This window comes from Citrus clementina, unplaced genomic scaffold (assembly GCF_000493195.1).
Source record: "Citrus clementina cultivar Clemenules unplaced genomic scaffold, Citrus_clementina_v1.0 scaffold_2, whole genome shotgun sequence".
NCBI lineage: Eukaryota > Viridiplantae > Streptophyta > Magnoliopsida > Sapindales > Rutaceae > Citrus > Citrus x clementina.
This window is the reverse complement of record NW_006262688.1, coordinates 14,584,529-14,607,734: the sequence shown is the minus strand read 5'-3', so window position 1 is coordinate 14,607,734 and position 23,206 is coordinate 14,584,529. Positions and strand designations below refer to the sequence as shown.

Genomic DNA, 23,206 nt, shown 5'->3' with positions numbered 1-23,206 from the left:
TCTTTATTTGAGAAATAATGCAGGAGATATATGGAAGCTGGAAGCAGTTTCTCTTAGTGTCATAGGTGAAATAACTGAATTTGAAGTTCAATTTTCGTGATTGCTAGCTCACCATTGTTACAAAGATTATAATATTTATCTTGGATTCGAATGTGGGTGGTCAGATATTTAGAGTTGTTTGAAAGTCACTCTCCACGAAATCTTTGGGGACAATTTCCTAATTCTTTAGTTACTCATGTTTTTTAATGAGTTTTATTAGACTTGAGTTTAAAATTAACATTCAATCTTGATCCAATAACCTAATCATTTGGATAAAATTGCTACCTAACGCGGTGCCTTGTTCCACAAGAAAAATTAGTTAAGCTAGTCCAATTGTTTGTTTGGTGACATTGTTCAATGATTGTGTCAATTTGGTGGTCTCAACAACCAGTAAAGCAATGAAAGTTAGGAAATGATGGTTTTCAAAAGCCCATCAAGTTGAAACTGTTAATGGCTGACTCTATCAAACATGCAACTAAATCGTATATAATCCTTTTTTTTTTTTAATTTAATGATAATTTCGTAAAAGTCAAAATTGATAATTTAGTTAAATCCAAATGTGAGAAGCACATCAATTGCCAAATTTTCTGTGATAATAATTTTTCTTTTTCTTAAAGCTGATCTATTGTACTGCAAGTAGTACATGATGGTACTAAGTCTCTGATGCTGGCCATTGGAACTACAGCTGCCCATTTCTGATTTTCCCGACTAATTAAAACCATTTTTTGGATGGTTTTGAAAACAACCTCAACCACTTATTTAGCCTAATTAAAAAAAGAAAACTACTGTTGAGGGTCGATGTCAACTTTGCAGGCCATGGCCTTTCTCGTGTGTATAAATTCCACAGTTGTAAGAGTTTTAGACTTATTCATTGCAACAACAAACTCTCATATAATAAGCAATGGCAACCGGAAAGTCAATGGCTTCCTTTGCCATGATATGTGTGATCTTTGCGATAATGGTATCAGCGGCAATGTCCCACGCAGGACATGAGCACCACCACATGGCCCCTGGTCCAGCTCCGGCTACCGGCTCCGGAGACGGTGGCTCTGCCGCGGCTGGCATCTCTCCTCATTTGTTCAGCACAGCATTTTTGGCTTCATTAGCTTTATTATTGCCGTTCTGCCTCTCTATCATCTACTAGCATGTGCTTGGATTTTCGGGGGTGTGTTTAACATTTGTGTAACTCATTTTCCTGGTTTTACATTATAAATATTGAATAATTGGTACTTATGAACTGTATTTTTCAAAGAATTTTAGAATATTTTTGGATTATCATGTTAATTATATAATAAGTAAATAATATTATAACATGTGCATATTTATTTTAAAAAATCAGAGTATAATTAGTGGTTATATAAAAATTCAACCAAAGTAATTTATACACAAAAGCAAAGAATGAACTCCAGAAACGTAAAAGCTCCAAAATATTTTGGTATGCACTTTTCATTGGCTCATTGCTAACGACTGTGACATGCACGCAAAGTTGTAAACAACAAAGAATTAAAATTAGCTTATCGTTAATTTGTACAAAAATTAGCATTTAAAAGTCAACCGATACTACTGCAATCATATAAGCGTCTCTGCGCTGAACAGTAAAGACATGTAATCTGCTAAATCAATTACTTCTTGAATTTCAAAATTATTTTTGGCATTTTTTTGGGTAAAATTATAATTTTCGTTTTAGGGGTAAAATGGTTATTTTTTAAAGTTTCTGTTAATTTTCTTAAAGAATTTCAAACGGAAGTGAAAAAGTGAAACAAAATATAACTTTAGGTGGATTCCAGCAAAAAAATGAAGGAATTGTATATTTTTTAAAAATGTGAAAAAAACGGGTGGACGGTGGATATTTTTCCTATATATAATGATAATTTTAAAAAATGGTTCATCATTATTCATAAGCCATTAAAAAATATTGAGAATTTTAATGAGGTGAGAGTCTTGAGTATTAAATTATATTAGATTCTTAGTCACTTGTGCACTGAATGTTTCATTATTGATTACAATATACATGTGATACAGTAGAAGGACATGAATACATATGTTGATTAATTAGTCAGATTAGTAATTGGGTAGTAATATAAGGGTCGGGCTACAGTGCAATTGTGGTACCGTGCCACAGTTGCACCAGCCGTTGGATCCACTTAAATGAGTGAGGTCCACTTGAATTGGTGGGAATCCAACGGTTGGGTGCAACTGTGGCATGGTTGCACCACAGTTTTATCCGTAATATAATGATTCTCTAATTATTTTTAGTTTTCTAATTGATAATTTATATTACAATAATGATATTCATACCACAGTAAATACCACGGTGGGCACCACTAGGTCCCTTCTGCAATATTTGCTAAATTTCTTGTGATATTGTTAAATTTATTAATGTTGAATAGTTGGATGATTTCTCCTTCCATCTCTTTTATATCTATTTTTAAAACTTTTTAAAGTTTTAATTATATTTTTATAAAGATCTAAATGATTATCATATTCATAGAGATTTATAAATTCTAATTTAGCATCTACAGTTATAACTGTGTCTTTTTTGAGACATGAACCAAATTTTTTCTTCTAACAAATTTATGTATAGGGAAATTATTATTGCTCCATCTCTATTCTGTCTTATATTCATCTAACCAACATAAAATTCTAACATGTTATCTGCACCACCTTTCTTTTTTAATTTGTATCAATTAATTATTTTTACACTAACACCGTTAAATAATTTAAATTAAATGATAATTTTATCCCTAAATAAATTAAAAGACAATTTTGTTTTATAAAAAATTGAAAAATAAAAAATATAATTAAAAATACCTCTAAATTTAATAAAAAATAAATCCCAAAATAAGAATTTTATTTTTAATAAAAATTATTTTAATAAAAAATTATAATTATAAAAATAATTGCAAAATTTTGGGATTTAATAAAAATCCCGTAAATTATTAAAATTTTGGAATTTATTTTAATAAATGAATTCAATTATTTTTTTATTAAAATTTCACAAAATTATAATTTTTTAATAAAAATAATTATTAAAATTTTATAAAATCTAAATTTAATAAAAATTAGCTGTTCTATTTGGGATTTATTTTTATTAAATTTAGGAGCATTTTTATAATTATAAATATTTTATTTTTCAAAGTTTTTATAAGATAAAATGGTTTTTAAAATTATTTAGGGGTAAAATTGTTTTTTCATTTGAATTATTTAATGGTGTTAGTGTAAAAGTGGCTAATTGATACAAATTAAAAAAGAAAAGTGGTGCAGAGAATATGTTAAAATTTTGTGGTGGTTGGATGAACATAAGGAAAAACAAAGGTGGTGCAGTGATAATTTCTCTTATGTATATTTCTAATCTATCTTTTCAACCAAGGTACATTCTATCTATACTTCACATCAATATTGTAATTTAAATTCATCATTCTAAATTAAAAAGTTTATATGATTGTTATTGTTATCCACTAATGGATGATCTTGAGTCTTGTTATTAGTTCTGTCTTGAATCATTTCAAGACAAGTTAATATGGATCCCATTAATACTATCCTATTTTCTTTTTCGAATAAATCAAATATTTCTCTATTATCCTCCAAGTTTGTCCTTTTCATTTCTTCATACAAGCCTTTGTTCATAATTAATCTAGTTTTAACAATAGAGCAACAAATAACTTGATATTCTTGACTAAAATCAATTCAATCTAAAAATTTGTTTATTGATCTTTCTAGTTTTATGAATTTGAGTTACTCTTATCACTCCCTATCTTATAAAATTCTAGAAAATAATCAAGGCCCATTATACTTTTGTTCATGCAAAATCTAAAAAAATAATTCAGAATACTAACCAGTGTATTATTCCTTAAAATTCTGGAATAAATTCGCTAGTTGCCTTAGACCATATCAGCACCGCCATTATTCAAGAAATATAGTGAAATCCAATTTAATTGATTGTTCCCTCACATATCCAAATCATTATTAAGATCGAAGGGTTGAAATCTGCCATAAGTAGATCCTCCTTGCCTATAGCTAGAGAGTGGTAGCCTATTGGTTTCTATGTTTTGTGAAATTACTAATGGCTCAAATAATTTATTCATTATGCCATTTGTATAGTATTTCATTAATTTCTGTAAAATATTTATGACATATGATATTTTTTATATCCTTAAGAATATTATTATTCCTTAAATCTTTATGCATAAGGTGAAGTTTATGCAAGTTATATTCTATTAGCATATTACTAGAAGGATAACTTCTAATTCTTTGGTTATTTCAATCATATTCTTCCCTTTGCTTGATAGATAAAAATCTATTGTAGTCTATTATAAGTGCATCAATATATTTACCAATAGAATTAATATTCCATTGTTTTCATGAAAAATTATTTCTCTAAACTTCTTTTTTTATTATACTTAATAGAATATGATCTATATTTAAATTTTTGTTTTTTATTATTATGAGTTCTGCAACTCTATATTCATGAGCCTGGGATAAATATAGTTGTACTAAATCAAATCTTTCTAACGTATAATACTGCATATGTGTAGTTATATTATTCATTATGGCATCGTAATTTGACATTCGATCATCTCCTGCATCGTGTACCAACATATGTCTCATTCTATTCATCTTTACTTTTAATTTTAAAATAATCTAAAACATGATTTGTTATATCGACAATACAAATTGATATAGTTTCCATTCGAGTTAACTGTCAGAATATATGCAATCGATTTCCTGCCAATATTCTATTTGTTATTTCAAATTTTGAACAAAAAAAACTAGGCCCTAATGCCATTTTCGAAGAACTAAATCACAGTAATAAATCCCCTTAAATTCACAAAGGGGTGTAAATGATCAGTTTATTATTATTTGGGAGTTTTTACAATTTTCCTTCATTAAAGTGCACCGTTGTGGACTAAATGTGGTTCTCTTTATGGTGAGAACTTCATTTTCTTTTATATTATCGAATTTGAACGGCTGTTAATCAATCAGAAAGAAGTATGAATTACGTAATCTTAATTTCTTTTTAAATTCTTTTAAACATGTAATAAGTTCTGTATTTATCTACAGTATGCTTTAAATCAAATTCGAACATATCTTTGACAACTTAAAATGAATAACAAATCCCCACATCACCTAAAATAGAATTAAAATGAAGAAATTGATGTTTTTCACAGTATGCTCTGGAATTTTAAAAATCAACATGCATGTGGCATGACAAAACGATAATAGCTATAGAGATATCTTACATTTATTATTTAATATTATCATCTAAAGTAATTTCTACTCTGTTGGAACAAAACAAAACAAAGTTAAAAGAGATCAAAACTACTCCAAAATCACCGGCTTCATGGAGATTAAAATTATTTTTTGCTCCAACAATCAATCGAAAAATAGAACCAAGCATGGCTGCTTAATAAGACACTCTTAGAAACAAAGCAACAAAACCCAGCATCCAATCTGTAACTTTCTAAAAAGCATTGCATCATTTTTGCAGCTAAAAAGAGAATTATCCATTATGTACAAGAACAAATAAAATCAAAATCATCAGGAAGGTAGCTCACAACACATCTCTCAGATATCACTAGCTCGTTTATTTGCAAAATTTCAAGTTGATGTTTATGGTTTTCTGCCTAGTGTAATACAACAAAAATTAACCACCTGAGTTTCATACCAAAACAATCGTCAGCACCTCGTGTCAAGATCTGGCAAAGTCCTCAGCCGAATAATGCAAAATGAAATTATCTTTTCCCTTGTTCTTTGTTTTAAGAATCATATTTTTACCTATAAAATGGATCATACTGCTTGCGTGTGAATGTGGCATGATGACACCAGTTCTACAAATCAATCAGTGGCAGATGATTGCACAAGACTACAAGTGTGTTTCTCATCATCTTGTTGCACTGCACATGTTTATAGGTATCAATGTCTGTGGGAATGCTTTCTGCCACCAAAGCGTGGTTCTCCCTTCCCGTATTTTTCCTTTATAATCTTTGAAGCCAGTGAAATGACCCCAATGGCAGCCATTGCGTAGAAAACTCTGTATGGTGCCAAGGCCAGACCAGAGAGAAAGGAATAGTATCCAGCAAGGAGGTAGATGGAATTCAGCCTCAGTTCCTGACCCAGGATGCCCGGGAAAGAAACCAAGTAATTGTATTCAGGCTTAGAGATAACAGTACCATGAAGGATAACACCAATGCAAAGGACTGAATCTAAGAACCAAGGAAAGCTGTGTCCCATGCTTATTCTCTGCAATCACAAAGAAACTCCCAATTTAGTACTGTTCTTTTAAATTAATTATTATTATGTTTTAAGAGTAAAACTGTTAATTACTAAAGCACATAAGCATATATTTTTGTTTAAAGTTCGAGGAAATACCATGTAAATTTAAGATCCAGTTTTAGGGCTCCACAGTTGTAGATGCATAAATGTCACAATCATCTATCAATTTTAATTGAAGCTGTAGTCCATCAATTAACATTTAATTCATTCAATTTTATGAGAATATTAAACAAATGTAAACTCCCTGTTTAATCATTCAGAAATGCTAGCACATGTGTTCTTGCACAAAAGTGAATTCCACCAGTTAACTTATTTGTAGGACCTACAAATTGGTGAAAAAAGAAAAACAAAATGGTGCTCCTGGAACAATGAATAATTTATCCTAATTCATACCTGAAACCAAGCCATCAGTGAGGGCACAAACATGAGGGATGCAAGAAGATGCAGGATCAGCAAACCATGTCGGTGATGGAAAATCTCTAATTGAGTGTCACTGAAAGTTTTTGACGAATCTGGACTACTAGAGCTGCAATCGTCCAACGGCAAATTTGGGCTGAATCTTCTTTCCCGTGTGTATCTAAGCTTTGACCGGCCATTGTTGTTTGTGTTATAATCATATAATTCCTTTCTCCATGCATGACTACGAAAGGAAGCTGTCAAAAAACTGTTACAGAGACATAAGGCAGCTCTCAAGTTCACATTACAACTAAAGTTCATGGCATTTTGTCATAGAGGTTTCAGTTCAAGTTATCATCATACCCTGTTCAATGGAATCAGCAGCCCAGATGCAATCAATAATTTGAATTACTATATTTAAATTAGTAGGCATAGGAAATGCACGGTTTTGAAGTACTTCATGCTTAACAAGCCCAGAACTCAATCAAATCCACCAATGAACAAGTTCAGAGATTTATTTCAATGTTCTTGAATGCCACAAAAAGATATCATAAGGAAAAGTATTAAAAAATAAGCTACGTGCGTACCTGGACAATGAAGTGTGGCAGCAGAAAGCATGAGACAAGAGAATTACAATTAGACCCAAGGCTGGATGAACAAAGCACACCAAGGTAATTGCAGCCAACGCTGTAACAAGTAGCTGATTGGCTCTCATGACCCTTACCACCTGTTCTTTGAATGAACCAGCGGACAAGTATTTTCGTTAACATATTCTGAGTTACCAATCATGCAATACAAAGATTTAAGGTATTTACCTTTAATGAAAAGAAACTGGAGGAAAGATTGACAAACCAAAGAAGAAATGCAAAGCAAAAATTTCCTTCCCACACTTCCCACCTGCAAATATTTCAACCCTTACTGTTCAGCATATATAAAATTACTAGCACATACTCACATGCAGATGAACCACTAATAGTCTAATACAGTGGAATAAAAAAATAGGAGAAAAGAGGGAAAAAATGACTTGGAGGGAGAAAAGGAAAAACATAATTTTAATTCGGATTTCGATAAAGATTTCATTCCATTAAATGCCAAATATATGATCTCACCAGAAATGGATTTTCATAGACTCTCAAATAAGTCGTAATAAAGTTTTCATTGCCAATCAAATGGCATTTCCAAACTTCCCAATAACCAGAAGAAAATTCCACTTATATTATTCCGTTTATTTCTTTTTCCCTACTTTTTCTAATCGGTAACATTTGAAAAACGTATGAAAAAAATCATCTGAATACTCAGTCTCACACCGTGTGATGAAGAGAGAGCCTACTAACCTTGTTTTGATAAATACATGTGCAGTGGCAGTGACATAGAAGACCAATTGTGAAACCAATATTAGCAGAGCTATTAACCCATTTGCTAACACATAGCAAATCAACGACACAACAGCAAAACTCATGATGGGAGGAAATGGTTGAGACATCAGGAAGGAATGGAACAGGGAGACCAATATTGGTAGAATAGCTAAAAGCAAAAATGGAAATGGCATTTGTAAATTGTACTCCACAACTGTCAGCATTGAAGGCATAGGCAAATAGTAATCCCAGGCATAAGCTTGCCGCATCAAAGCGAAAAATACAACAGCAACGGACAGACCAGCAATCTGCATGCGATAAGTCAAGCAGCATGATAAGTTAGAACTTATATCATATCGTTATTATCTAATTCAAAAAAATATGAGACAGAAACAACCCCCCAATAGAAGAACACCTATCAACTATTATTATTCATTTATATAAATAAGAGAGCATAATAAACATTATTTCCTCAGTCATAAAAATAACCATTATTTCTTGAGCATCTGGTATGCCAAAATACTACTTATTTTTCTTTATTATCCTGATCTAAGAAATAACTAAATCAGCACATGACCGGCGAAAATGCACAAAACTCTAATGTGTCATATATTCTATAAATCTCCATAGAACATGTGTATTGATCATAACAGAACAAAAATAAAAACATTCATGTGATGAAATTGTCTAGGTTATAAGTTCAGACTTTGGAGCTAATCCCATGTAGATATGTAGTCCCCTCTTCTAAATACTCTTAAATTAATTAATTACTTACTGAACAGACAAAAATTTTGAAACCCATTCATAGTAGTGGATTTGATTCTGCATATGGTATATGCTGGTTCTCTGTACATCCAAGCTGTACACTAGACTCAAATAATGATGAAATTGTTTAGGTTATAGGTTCGGACTTCGGAGCTAATCCCATGTAGATTTGTAGTCTCCTGTTCTAAATACTCTTAAATTAATTAATTACCAATTCTAAGGCCGAATGGATTCTAATTATCAAATACACAACTTGTTTTATCACTGAGAGACCTATTTCGAACAATTATTGTTTGGAGAGAAGACAGTATTTAAACCAAAGCCTCTGAGAAGTTGGGAAGGTAACATTCAAGTGATTGTCTCGTAAATTTGCATTCTCATAAACTATCATTGACATTATGGTAAACTTAAAAGACAGAAAAACATCACCAAAACCAATGAATGTTCTCGTTCAGCATCAAACTCATGCATATATGCACTCTTGTTTGTTACCTGTGAGCCATATAAAAGCAAAAATCTGCTGGCAGCTGCAGTGACAGAAACAGAGACACTTGTTTTATAAGAGCAATGTGGGTCAACCTGCAGAGTATATAGAATTGTTAACAACGTAAGATGCAAATTTTGAGAACAAATAATATGAAAATAAAATATATGGTGACACAAGAACAACTAAGTTCAAAGAAAACTTTGTACCAGCAATACAACAATTGTTTTCTCGGATCCTTGACTGTAACTCCAGAGAGCTGGTGAAGAATCAATGATAATAGTCTCACTGAATAAATTTGGAAATACGTAAAGACCTGATGTGGGATCCCAAGCAAGTGCTACAGGTGGGAAACAACGCATTTTGCAAAGCCCTGAAGTGCCAAAAAAGCTAGTTCAGAAGAAGAAAATAAAGGAAAAATCTATTGAGAAGTTTCCAAATGAAAAATAATTATTGGTCTGGGTATTAATTTTATTAGACCTTTAAAATTAAAAAATGAAAACATATGAAAAAGCATCAGAAACATCCAGTAAGATATTAATATAGGATATCAAATAATAAGCATTATAACTACAATATTGGTGATAAACACAATAAATCTGCCAAATCATATTCCTTACTACTATGTTCAATGTCTCCAGCCTCTTCATTTGCAAACCCAGAATTCTGTATCCCACAGCTTGCAGTTCTCAAAGACAACGTAATAGGCAAAAGGCCCAAGCTAATAGCAAATGTTAGATTGAAAACAAGGGGATGGTCCTCCTTTAAAAACAAGTCCTACACAACATTGTAAAGCATTCCATCAAAAGCCAATCACTTAACATGTAAAATTATTTGAAGCAGTTATAGCTTTAAGTTTGTAAAACTCATAACCCCAAAAACAAGTCAGCTGCTTTATGAAATATAAACCTTTGGAGAATAGGCAGACAGAAGCATTGATTGTGAAGAAAATTCCCTCTCCCCTTCCTGAGGATTAAAGAACTGCCCAACTGCCATGGAAACAGCTGGTGGAGGTCTGCCTGAAATGGTCTGAGAACCAGAAAATCATAATGAATCATGTACGTCTCATGTCCATACCACAATCAGCAAGAACACAGTAGTACCATTCAAAAGAATCTAAAAACCGCAAAATCTTATAAAACCAAGCCACCATTTTAGGTTCAGAATTTACATATCCAAATTACAAACCACTTTCAGCAGAAAGATAGAAACCAAGAATGTTGAACGCCAAAAGATATTTAGGATATGAAGTGCAAATAAGTAACTGCAGTCCACCATTAATGTATTAAGCTTCACCAAGAGCAGGAATGACGCAAGATGGACATCTTCAGAATATAAATAAGGAGTACCTCACTGTTATAAAATGATATAGTTGGAAGATCACATTTTCTAAGAAAAAATAAAAGCACTCCGGCCCAACAATAAACATCACAGACTCATTCTTGAATGGCACTGAATTTAAAATTTACAAGAAAATGATCTTCATTAGAAGTTGAACAGTGTAACTAGTGATCAACATGGACTGAGACCATAATTTCATATCCACCCTTCTCTCTCTCTCTCTCTCTCTCTCTCTCTCTCTGTGTGTGATTGTGCGAGTATGTGAGTGCATATGCATTTTTATTTATTTGTTTCTTTCTGTGTAAGCCATCACCAATTCTAAGTATATAAAAAAAAAGGATTAAAAACTATTCTGATGCAGGTCAGATGATGATTTGAGAAAGAAAATGATCAAGAGGCAGATAAAAGTCAATACTGGAGTAGGAGCAACTGAAATAGTCAGGAATCTGAAACCACGCATATCCTCAGGACCAAGCTGAAATACAGCAGATGGAGGCGCTTGCTCTGTCTGACTGCCAGGTTCAAGCTGATAAGCAAAACAACATATTTGGGGGGAAAATGTCAACCACATTGACCAAAAGGTATGATATTTGATTCTCCATATCAATAAAACATCAGTTTACTTCGTTGCAGTATTACTACATTTAATACCTGCCTTGGTGCTGCTCGTGATGGAATGTGAACCATTTTTGATGTCACCTCTAGAATTCTTTTACTTCCCGGCAGGTCTGTAGTTGATTTCCCTTTTTCAGGCCACAGATGAATTCTAACCCCAGTACATGGAGCAAGGTTTGTGACAAATATGAAGTGATCTTTTCCATTCGCACCCTGCACCCACAAGTTGAACCATAAGCCAGTCCATTTTTGTTGGAGATTTATAAAGTAAAAATGCAAAGTTATGTCAGAAAAAGAACAATTGAACCACCATGCGGATCTTTATGGTTACCCAACTTGGGAAGATAATTGGGCTAGATTTTTTTTTTTTTTGATAATTGAGCTGCATTTTAAGATCTAGAACAGTGAATTTTTCATAGAGCAGTCATTATTTATGCATCTAAAACACCTAATGTTAACCTGAGGAATATAAAAGAAAAGTACCTAACCTAAGACCAAAGTTAAAACTTAAAACCTGACCCAAAAGCTGCTTGAATGCATGGACAGAAAGATTCAGGTTTTTAATTTAATTATGACCCAAAAACCACTAAATAGCATAAATTTGACAAAATTAGGAGTATTACATGACTATGATAATTTGATGGAGTAAAGTCACAACTACCCCTTAGTACAATTCTAAACACTGTAAATTTAACACTACCCTCAAGATCTCTTACATCAAAACAATATGTTAGTGTTGGGTGTTTATGATTTAGTAATTTTTAGGTCAAATATCCCAAATTATACTTATATTAACAGGCAGCATAGCCATTTTTTTTTTTTTGGCTGAGATTTATGGTGTTGTTCTTTGATAACTTTGTTTTTTGCTCAAATCTTTGTTCTGAGGAAATTTAAGACTTCTTGAAATTGTCTTGACTTCTATAATTTTTAGACTAGCTTAGAAGTCAAGACACGTTTGAGAAGTTTTTAATTGTAAAATAATTAATATTTTCTTGACTTACAAACTACTAATTTTGTATTTCTCAACTTCTTTTAGCTTTGGCTTAGGTTTGTTAAAACAGGGTGTTCCTATATTTCTTTAGTTTCATAGGGCATATGCTTGGAAGTTTTAATTCTCGCCCTCGGCCATAATTCTATAATTTTGGTTATCTTGAGTCATATTTGGAGCAAATCCTTAAAATATTAGCAATCCAGGCAACTAATGCTCCACCTAGTAAGAAGCAAACAGTACGAACAAAATCTTTTCAAAGATATGGATGAGAAACTATGTCCAAGCTTACCAATTTTTGTATGTCTAACCATCGCCTCTTCCCATCCATGGCCAAAACAGTTACTGTGGCTGTCTGAATATATAAATCCTTATCAAGACCTTCAGCACTCCACTGAACAGTGCTGGGACAACTAGATGAGGAAGGAGCTTGAGAACCTGAAAGCATGGATATTCCACACAGAAGACAACATTTTAACAACTTCAAAATAAAACCTGGACACATTTTATCCAGTGCAAAAGAACAAAGAGATTCCCATGCCATATGTCTTGAAAACAAAAACACAGTTATACTTCACGCAGCAGAAATTACAAAGGTTCAAAAGAGAGCATGAAATAATGAATGTTCATAAAGATAATAACTGCTTAGCCTCCTTCCCACATCTAAAGTTTGCATGATTTGGTTCTATTTTGGTTGGGCCTCTATCAGACAGCCTTGACATAGTGCAAGCTGGACTCATTTAGCAGGATTGTCATGCAGATCCAGATAACTAGTCACAAGTCCCTTTTTTAGCTCCTTTTTCATTAAAAAGTAACTGTACTAATATTAAGAGTGATAATGAGTGAGAGAAGTGGACCAGGTGTCCACATATGCGAAAAAACTTCCTAGAGAGAGACAAACTGCAGCTATACAAAGAAACAAGACAAAAAGTCCGTATGCTAATTGTGCATGATGAAAAAGAAACCTACAACATAAAATATTGTCAATACTTGAGAATATCTTTCAAAAAACTGGTATTTAGGAGTTCATAAACCATAAGAGATAAAGATACCATACACCATTAATTGAGTTTTTCAACAAAGCAAACTAAAATGTTGTAAATCTTTGAGAATATATTTCAAAAAACTGATATTTAGGAATCAGAAACTAGAAGAGCTAAAGATACCATAAAGATAATACCAGTTGCATCTTTTGCATCCTTAATGGAAGCAGGAGTTGACTGGTGAAACAAGTGTGACTGCATCATCCAATTAAAACTTTGTGGTGTCCCACTACGAAGCATCCTTGAAAACATGGCAAGCCTCTGTCGAGTGTCAAGAAAAGGCTGACCCGTTCTGGAATCTATCAAACTAAGGAGAGTATGCGAAACCTACACAGAACATATATTCAAACTCGTCCACACTAGGACCAAAAACAAATTCCAAGGAAAAACAAAATTCACTCACTTGCACAACTAGTTGATTACACCATAAAATAGCTTGATGTTCCATTGAAAGCCACACATTTTTCATGCCTGTACTACTTATCATAAAACCATGGGTTGGAGGCACAATGCCATCAAGCGATTCTATCTTTGAACGAACCTTAAGAAAAGCATAAAAAGTTGTATATTAGAAAAATAGAAAGCATCAACAGACAGAGTGGAGCCAAGCTAGGTTACACAACAAGCATTCTATTGATATAAAGGGTAATGAAATACCAGATTAAACTAATTAAAACATTATACATTTTCACATTTACAATTCGGAAAATCTTGAGAAAGCTATCACTGTCTAGCAGCAAAGGAAAAAACTTGAAGTACAAAATACAATATTGAAACAAAGGATGAATAAGTCAAGACCATTGGCATAAAAGAGAACCTAATATGAACATAAAATTAAAATGCTAATGTACATACCAAATGTGCAGTATTTGAGAAGGTGGATAGAATACTGATTATTTCCCAGAACCATCTATTTAACAAATCCTTTTAACTCCCCACTACACCTCTGAACAACCACAACTCAGTTCTTCCCATGCTATAGATAGAATTTTTCTTAATTGACTAAATTTCTTGTGATAAAGTAAAGCAAGCATTACATTGATGATCACAACAATATATCATTCTCTCCTAACTTTATAAGCAGTCAGGCACGCAAGCACTTCATTTCAACCTGATCTATTTACTAGTGATTTTTCTACTTGCGATTCCCTTAATGTTATACAGTCTACAGCCAACCCCCAAGAAAAGCAACCAAAAAAAAAAAAAGAGAAAAGAAAAAAAGAAATCCCTGTTCAGCATCTACAACTCATCAAATTTCATCATTTCTGTAATTTAATCCCACCACTTAGTTTGAGTTTGCCCCATTTTTTATCCCCTATCTCACTCCCATTGATCATAAAGAACCATAATCCAGACCATCTCTGTGTTTGTAAAGCATATTCTAAACATAGTTTAGTATCATCCATTACAATAATTGTCAATCCGACGTGCATGATATTGTGATTATCTTGCACAAAAAGCAACCAAATTAGAAGTGAAAACATAGACCCTACTTTCATACACCAAAGTTTCAAGAAATAGAACCTTACCAAGAAGAAAATTTTGAATACATAAAGTATGTTTCTTGGCATTCTAGCTATAAACTAGAGAAGAAAATAATTTTTAATCTACGCACACCTATTTTCCAGCTCAAATTAAATTCGCTCATCCTATCGGCAGAAACCTATACTGTACAGATGCAATTTTCAGCGGAAATCTTCACATACTTCGCCTATCATGTAGTCTCATTTAGGGAATGGCAAATAAAGGAACTTTTATGTTATGATAAATCTAAACTTTTGAATAGCAACAAACTATATACAACATACTATATTGTGTGACCAAAAACAGGAATATACCTGATAATCATGATAACCGGCGGAGATGGAGACAACAACAACATGGGAAAGTCTTGAATTGGACACACGATGCCCAGTTGGAGTGGTATGGGCCTCATATCCCTTTCTCCATTCATCATTTACCCGTGCAAAATAGTTACCCAAGGATGGCTGCAATGCCAAAGGAGGTGATCTGGATAAAATAGGCAAATCTCATAAAAAGTTAATTAATCCATAAAATTTTAAGGGCATTGACTCTGAAGAAGTTACTCACTGGTGTGGACTTGAAAGTGTAAGGACAGTCTCAACAGCTGACTTCCTTAAAAGTGGATGGATAATAGCAGCTCTAGCAACGAAACCACCCACAGAGTGACCAACCAATATCACACTTTTAGGCAAACTCCCAGAAGTCGCAGCACCTTCCCTTTCTCGAGCATCTTGAGATTCTCTATATTGATCCAAAATCTGCAGACATGCCCACACAATAACCAAATTGCAGTTATTGTAAAGCCATAACTATAGAACCCACTCTAACAAACCAAAAATTGTTCCAGCTTAAATTAGTTTGAGAGAACTTAGAGGTTGCGCCATTTAATGGAATTTTGGCTATATGTTCAAATAGCAATAATCTATGATGCAGTCAAAATAAAAACGGCTACAAGGACAAAAGGAAGTGAAAACTGAACTTCAGAAAGAAATGGTTTGAGGCTACAAGAAAATAACATAATAATAAATAACTTAATAGAACATATGTCCCACGAGAAAAATAACCAAATAGAAAAAATAGAATTCCAGGAGCTTATAAACAATAGATGGATAGAGCTTCACCAAGTAAGGACAAGAAATGCTTTTAGATCTTGACTGGAATGAGGCTCACATCTAACTTTCAATGAGAACCATATATTCCAGAAACAGAGCACAAGTTCCATCTCAGTAACAAAGTTTCTAAACTGTGTATGGGGGTAAATCCTGTAAGTGTGAACATAAAGTATGATTCAAAGATCTCTTATTCCTATTCAGTTGACAATCCATCGTATGGACATATTATATTTTTGGAAAATAGCTCAAAGAAAGAAGTTAAGTGATACCCTGTGGATGGCATACACAACATATTCTGCATGCTCTTCTAGGATCTGACCATCCATTGCAGAATGTTCACCTTCAAGATCTACGGCAAACCAGTCTAGCCTGCGAGTATACTGATTTGATGAATGAAAGATAGATGCATCTATATTTACACCACCCTCCTCCAAAGTCAAGGAAGCTTCTTGATAAAATGAGTGTTCAAGTGGACCACCTTGATATGCCCTATCAGATTCTGCAGCCAATGATCGCACCTGAGAGTAGTACAAAGCTGTTAAAATTTCTAGGAAGAGAGATATCAATTCGGTTGTTGGAGGTCCTCGCAACATCATGATATTTGATAAATATGTATCATGTTGTTTTCAGTCCTATAAATTAGCAAACTTTACAAAAAATGTTGGAATGGGTTCCGTGGAGTGCCAACCAGATTTTCTTCATTTTCGTCTCTGCATAACATATTTCTTGGATCTGATGGGATCAAATTACTTATCTTAATATAATTATTTATTCCAATGGAATGCAAAGTTCAAGTTGTTAATAGATTCTCAAATCACAAGTTGTTCCCAATTTGGTAAGATGAATCAATTAATCCATGACACAAAACAACTGTCCACAACTTAATAAATACAATCCTCCTCCATTCTCTAGGATGGGTAGGTTGTACTTACGCACCATATCTAATCAACACCTCTGCTTACCAACAAGCCAGAATAAGCAAAAATCCATCTAAGCCATAACTAACGCAAACACAAATTAAATGGACAAAACATCTTAAATAGAAAATGGAAAACAAATGAGGTTAAGGTTAGAGGCTTCATTATAAATGTCCATTTCAGATATCATAAAGCCATCATGCCTAGTAGAGGACTCAGATTTATTTGGTCTTCCATGTTCAATAACAAGATTTTATTGGTATTCCAAATTCGAGCAATCTCCCACCCAGCTAAAGATTTACCAGTAAAAGCCTGCAATCTACCAGCAACCTCATCCCCCATCAACCTTGCAACCCTCAAAGCATTTGAAGCATGGACTGCCCTTTGAATATGTTACCAGACATCAAAACAAAATATGGACTGTCAAATGTTGGACAGGATAAGGCTTCTAACTGTTGATAATCAAGTCATAACCTTTTAGTGAAATGTTTGCATTATGACCTACATTCTTTTATTACACCTCCCAAAAAATGAACATGGAATGTTGAAAGGATCATACTCTTAGCAAAATCCCGCGAAACTTGTACTGACAATCAGGAAAAGTTGAAACAACTACCATTTCTTATTTTCTAAAATGCAGCTCATTTTACTACTTATTCTACAATCGCTGCCGAGGATACAAACAAAATGCAAATTAAATTAGCAACAAGTCCATAAAACTAAATAACAAAGAAGACCTTGCCTGTTTGTAGCTACCAGCATTGCCAGGAATAAAAAGAACTGGCACACCGTTAAGTTGCTTCAAGTGTTCCTCAAAATCAATCTTCTTCCAGCCTTCGTGGTACAAATACAACGCATACCTCGCTGATGAAGATGCTCCCTCGGTAGACGAAATTGGAATGTACGTCGGATACATATATGTCATGACGCAACCATTTGATATAGGCTTTAACAAACTATACAAAGCAGCAATGCCTATCCACAAAGCTAATATTACAGTCGTGGCAACTCTCAACTTCGCTCGAAAACCTTCCATCGTGGAAAATCGATTTTATCTCCAAGTAACACTTACTCAAACATTAAGTACAGCCTAACAGAAACAATAAAATAAAATAAGGACTAAGTGAGTGCTAAGTACTAACTTAGATCTGCTGTTTTAAAGTTGTTAATTATTAGTTAAGCTAGATTAACGAAAAGTAAGCTTAAAATTAGTTGAAAACTAGAGTAATGAAGTAAATGAGAAGATGAAAGTGGTACCTGATCGGGAAACTTGGTTGACTGAAGCGTGTGGTAGACGAATCAGGGGGACTGTGACTCTCTGAGCCTGAGCAAGCTCTGTGGAAGTTTGGGACTTAAAATAGCAAGATCGGTTAAACAAAAATGGAATTGAGTTTTTTCCGATTTTGGAGCGGGTCTTCTCTTGGTTTGTTATTCGGGTGTGGATTCGGATCCAGGCAGATTAACATTTTCATTTATTTGAAATTCGGATAGTATTTTCTCTAATCAATTTTACCAGATTGTGAATGCACTATTTAAGTTTAAGAAATTAATTTTCCTTTATATGATCTACGGATACAAATAAAAATTTATTGAGAGTTTAATTCATTCAATTATGAAAAAGATTAGAAATTTGCACCCAATAAAAGCAAGATTGAACTACTCATCCTGGCTTAATTGTGATCCCTTGTAATAAGTAAGGCAACATATAAATTAAATTTGTATTAAATGCACCAGCATCTGCAGAATTATTTATGCGAGTGGCAAATGTTGTAGTAATTGGATTAGATTTAACGCATTTATAGTTCATTTAACAGCGTCAAATAAAATTGCAATTATTAAAAATGTATTTTTAGGGCAAAAATGTCTTTTCGTTGCAGATTAACGGAAAACTGAATTTTTATTTGACACATTTTTAATAAATGAATCAGGATAATTTCAGTTCTCTTCAAATAATTTTCCAAATATGGAAAATGTTGGAGTAAATCAATAATAATTTAAGAACACATCACCTGAGACTGAGAGAGAGAGTTGTTTTATTATGGAAATTTTTGAAGCTTTCCACAAACGGGAAATGCTTCAAGTATTACCGGAACCTTAGTCATATGCTAATGCGGCGGTCCAGCGGCAGTGCTCTGGGTACATGAATGACTAAACCTGTTGAGCGAAGAGCAAATATGACCACGGTCGTTGATCAACCAGAGCCGCCGGACACCAAGCAGTTACCCGCCGCATGAATTCACTACCCTCAAAATGCTTCCAATATTGGGGGCATATATCACTCCTTAAAGATTGGGACCTGAAAAACTCTCTGGCTGCTCAATAAGACAATAACCCTTGTTTCCCGTCTAAGGTGTAATTGTGAACCAAATGAGGCAACTTTCGTTCATATGCCCCGGGCACTTCAGCAGTCATGAGATGGGAGGTTTATAATACACGGCATTGCCGCTCTCAAACAAGAAGAAAAATAAAATTTATTATTGCTTTGAAAGGCTTAACATAGGGCAATACAAAATGCAAAGAATTTGAAAGTATACAAGCTTATCCATAAGATCAATCTTTGGAGTTTCACGGCTTGTCTGCTGCCCAATCTCTTTCCAAGCCTAGGTGGTCACAAAGGATCAACATTATGTCTTCCCAATTTATCAATGTGTATTTATCCACAGTCCAAGAATATTCATTCATAGGAAAATTTTGTACAAGTAGAGACCTATAGAGAGACAGATAAGAATCTTTGAATAAAACTCTACTCATGAGGAGTAACATAGTAATACACAGGAAAAATACTAATACACAGGAAAAAAATGTGACCGACAATGTCCCAATGTGGCACTCGTCACCCGAAAAAAGGATGCGAATTTATCTCACGGCTCACTAACTCCCTACTCTTGATATGCAACCTCTATCTTACAAAAAGAACATATTAGGATGCGGTAAAATATGAAAACTGATGCACAGCCCAGCCGCTAGATTAGCCAAAAACACATGATATAAAATATTACAAACTCCGACCTCCATAATGGCAGCAATCCATCACTCTTTCATCGGCGAAACAGAAGATAAAGCAGGAACTGATGCCACTGCTGCTGCAAATCTCCCCAGGTTTACCTTATCCTACTTGGTATTTAATATGAGAACTCATGACCTCGAAGTGAGATAAATTTCTTAACCCAGATGGCAATGTCCTCGGCACAGGCCTGGGCCTGAGGAGTCTTCAAAAGCATATCTAGAGTTGCAAATTCATGAACAGCATCCTTATATTCAAGAACAGGTGCATCAACATTTACCTTTCGCAGCTCCTCTGAATAAGCAATTGCTCGGTCTCTCATCCAATCATGTTCTGCTACAACTGTCAGTGTTGGAGGCATGAGCTTTAAAGGTGGTCCTCTATCTGGGATTAAGGGGTTAGCGGCAGGATGGTCTAGGCTAAACTCTTCCTCAGGCAGAAAGAGTTTCCAAGCAAGCATGCACATAGCCTTGTCATAGAAATAGGAGTTCGCCAGCTTTATTTCTGAATGTGTGGGGACACTTCCAATGAAGAAGGGGTACATCAGCACCTGTGCAACCACCTTGACAGGGTCCAGAAGCCTGCCTGCCACTACAGCTTGCCGAGCCACATAGTCCGCAATGTTTGCACCACAGCTCACCCCAAGTAGAACACATCTGTTATAAAAATATGACAAGTTAGCGATTTGGAAGAAATAATTGCAATATGTCTAAGTGATTTTGATAGCAGTGAAGAAAATGCTTATTTAATCACAAATTTCAGAACTCCCAAAATGAGCATTTACAGCTTAATATACTGGCAAAAATATTAATCAATAGATAATATCAACAGGTCAAGTTTGTATTGCCTCAATTACACAACCAAATCCACCATGCTAATCATTAAGTCATACACAACCATTATTGGTGATCAGCTCCATTTCAGGACAAACAGGTACTTATTGCATTTCACCAGCTTTACCTTAATCTCAAAAGTGAATAAGACAAGAAGCTGACAAAAGTGAATTACAAATGATATCAACTTAACTACTAGCACCCCAACATAGAACAGCAACAATAGTGACCAACTAAAGGTGCCGTGAGCTGGTTTTTGCCGCCAAAGACGGCACATTACAGGGAAGTACAAAAGGCCAGCATGAAGATCCTAGGCCATTTGAATGCATGTGGGATAAACAAATTAGCCTTGGGAGAGAAAATAAATCTTAAATTGACACAACACTTTCGAGCTGTCTCTTCTATTACTTAAATCTCAGAAATTTTCCCTTCAAAAGAATCAGTTCAAGTGGTTAGATAAACCTAAAAGCCTTTATGGCCAAACTAAAATTCTTGATGGTTTTAATAGATGTATGTAATTAACTACAGCAATAAAAGGGTCTTTAGGATTAATGATTACTCTTTAAGACATTCGGAGACCCATTAAACCAACAAAGGCTGACTCTTAAGTTTCCATGAAGAAATATAACTACATGTTATCAATTACCAAGGATCATCAAACTTGAACAAGATAAATTAGTTATCATTTCTCCCTATAAACTAAAAATATCATTAACCCTTCCCTACACTGCAAAATAAAAGATTCCAAAGAAATGTTAACAATCAAATCAAAGCAAAATGTGACCTTGAGGGATCTGCATGTGCAGCTAACCAAGGTTCAACCACAGACGAACCGAACCCATCGACAAGATGCCGATTCCCATCCGCCTTCTTAAACTCCGTTGCACTGCCTCGCACATTCCCCATACTCTTACTACATTCAGCCAAATTCGCTTGCTTCCCCAACCAATGCAACACCTTCATCCCATCCTCAAACGCAGCGGGGAACCGATTTTCCGGCGCCAACCTGTACCCTACCGCCACAACAATCACATCGCAGAGCCTAGCGATTCGCCGACAGAAATAATCATTCGCCACCGAATCTTTGCTCCCGCTCACCCACCCGCCGCCGTGGAACTGCAACATCACCGGCAGTTTCCTCCTATTCATATCCACGGGGGCGTACCCCCTGTACACATCCGATTTCCCATTCAAATTCATCGCTTCCGCGTCGGCACTGCCGCGGCCGCTGTAGCTGCTTCTCCGATACTCCTCTTTCCTCGCAGCCACCGCCGCATTCGGGGAGCCGTAGCTGTTCCTCCGCAGATGAAGCGGGTCGCGTGGCAGGTCCGCGTCCGCATTCTTCGAGTTCGCGCGCGGTTTAGGTTTGGATTGAGGTCTGGAGTCAGGCTCGGGAGGGTTCAGTGCAGACTCGGGAAGAAAAATGCGGATCGAGAGCGACGTGAAAGGATCGATGTGGATATCCTTAGTGGCAACGCCTTCGGTGAAAGAAGGATTGGGAGCGGAAACGGATTCCTCGGGTCGGGTCGTGACTCCGAAATGATCGGATTCGTCGAGCGGAGATTGGATCCGGTTCTGTAATCGGTGCTTCAACAGAAACTTGAAGAACACACTATACAACTTTACAGCTACGCTCGGCATTTCTCTCTTCTTTTTTTTTTTTAATTCTTTTTTCTTCCCCCGATTTCTCGCTCTTCAAGAAATAAGCTATGCCGTGTTTGGTAAGATTTATAATAAGTTCATGATTCTTGAAGTTGAATTATCCTCTTTTTTCTTTTTTACTGTTCTTGTTTTTGATTGAAAATGGATCACCTGAGATTAGGGGTTTTTGTTTTTGTAATTTTGTTTTTTGGGCGTATAAAAAAAAAAAAATTGTTTTGTGGGTGCTGCAAAGCAATCTGGGAGATTGCTTAAATCTGATTATGTTTTTTCAATGGCGACCGAATGAAATGAGAGAGAAAGAGATGAGAATTGAGAGGGAGAGGGGGCTGAGGTGGATGGTGGGCACTGGCCTATAAGCTTTAAGCTGTTTTTGTTTTTCCCATTTTTTGGTTTCGCTGTTTTAACGGGGTGCGACATCATGCGGTCTCTGTTTAAGAAATTACGGTAGATGTGCAAATAAAAGTTGTACATTAATGACTATATTACCCTTACACGTGTTAAGGTACAAGTAGTTAATAGTGAAATTCGTTTGTTGGGAAATGGGAATTTCATTTTTTTTTGTTGATTCACTGATTCTGGAATCAAATGCTTGCTTTGGAAATGATAATGAAGGCTTTAACGTGTTACGTGTTGGACGCTGCGCTTAGCAATTGATTATAATTATGCGCTTGGAAAACATGAGGGTAATTTATATTATCATACAATTCATTAAACACATTTTTATTTTTCTTTAACCTGGTTAAAATGCAAGTCACGTTTAACTTGCACAACGTTTTTTCTAATCTAAAATTGAAATAAATTTAATATTAATTTAATTTTAGGACTTATTTTTAGAATTAAAATACTTTCATTATC

At 34.6% G+C, this 23,206-nt stretch overlaps 2 protein-coding genes across 4 annotated transcripts; both read right to left on the bottom strand.

The window, feature by feature from the left end:
- Window positions 1-5,379: 5,379 nt before the first annotated feature.
- On the bottom strand, window positions 5,380-18,342 carry LOC18053594. 3 transcript variants are annotated; one of them, XM_006447112.2, is made up of 19 exons: window positions 18,110-18,339; window positions 17,595-17,942; window positions 16,205-16,453; window positions 15,391-15,581; window positions 15,138-15,309; window positions 13,703-13,840; window positions 13,437-13,626; window positions 12,549-12,694; window positions 11,305-11,481; window positions 11,069-11,179; window positions 10,222-10,341; window positions 9,933-10,089; window positions 9,522-9,685; window positions 9,321-9,407; window positions 8,043-8,371; window positions 7,524-7,605; window positions 7,296-7,435; window positions 6,706-6,976; window positions 5,380-6,279 (listed from the first exon to the last, which is right to left on the bottom strand). In XM_006447112.2, exons 2-19 carry the CDS (start codon window positions 17,886-17,888, stop codon window positions 5,953-5,955), a joined length of 3,345 nt encoding a protein of 1,114 aa, XP_006447175.1. In that variant the 5' UTR covers window positions 17,889-17,942; window positions 18,110-18,339; the 3' UTR covers window positions 5,380-5,952. The 3 variants fall into 3 exon arrangements, with proteins under 3 accessions (XP_006447175.1, XP_006447174.1, XP_024046385.1); XM_006447111.2 differs by having other exon boundaries at window positions 6,706-6,952; XM_024190617.1 differs by lacking the exon at window positions 5,380-6,279 and having other exon boundaries at window positions 6,869-6,965; window positions 18,110-18,342.
- Window positions 18,343-19,481: 1,139 nt separating this feature from the next.
- On the bottom strand, window positions 19,482-22,733 carry LOC18053593 (probable carboxylesterase 11). Its single transcript, XM_006447108.2, has 2 exons — window positions 21,474-22,733; window positions 19,482-20,512 (listed from the first exon to the last, which is right to left on the bottom strand). The coding sequence occupies exons 1-2, from the start codon at window positions 22,328-22,330 to the stop codon at window positions 19,975-19,977; spliced, it is 1,395 nt and encodes a 464-aa protein (XP_006447171.1). The 5' UTR covers window positions 22,331-22,733; the 3' UTR covers window positions 19,482-19,974.
- Between the last annotated feature and the right edge of the window lie 473 nt (window positions 22,734-23,206).

What these genes read in the sequence shown, in the direction of transcription:
- LOC18053594 (XM_006447112.2), bottom strand. Translation starts at nt 17,888, where the DNA reads ATGGAAGGTTTTCGAGCGAAGTTGAGAGTTGCCACGACTGTAATATTA. An exon ending in TGCTTTTATATGGCTCACAG is followed by an intron (nt 8,372 to 9,320) that starts GTAACAAACAAG and finishes TATCGCATGCAG; the next exon opens with ATTGCTGGTCTGTCCGTTGC. An exon ending in CCAGTTTCTTTTCATTAAAG is followed by an intron (nt 7,436 to 7,523) that starts GTAAATACCTTA and finishes TTCAAAGAACAG; the next exon opens with GTGGTAAGGGTCATGAGAGC.
- LOC18053593 (XM_006447108.2), bottom strand. Translation starts at nt 22,330, where the DNA reads ATGCCGAGCGTAGCTGTAAAGTTGTATAGTGTGTTCTTCAAGTTTCTG. An exon ending in GCACATGCAGATCCCTCAAG is followed by an intron (nt 20,513 to 21,473) that starts GTCACATTTTGC and finishes TTTTTATAACAG; the next exon opens with ATGTGTTCTACTTGGGGTGA.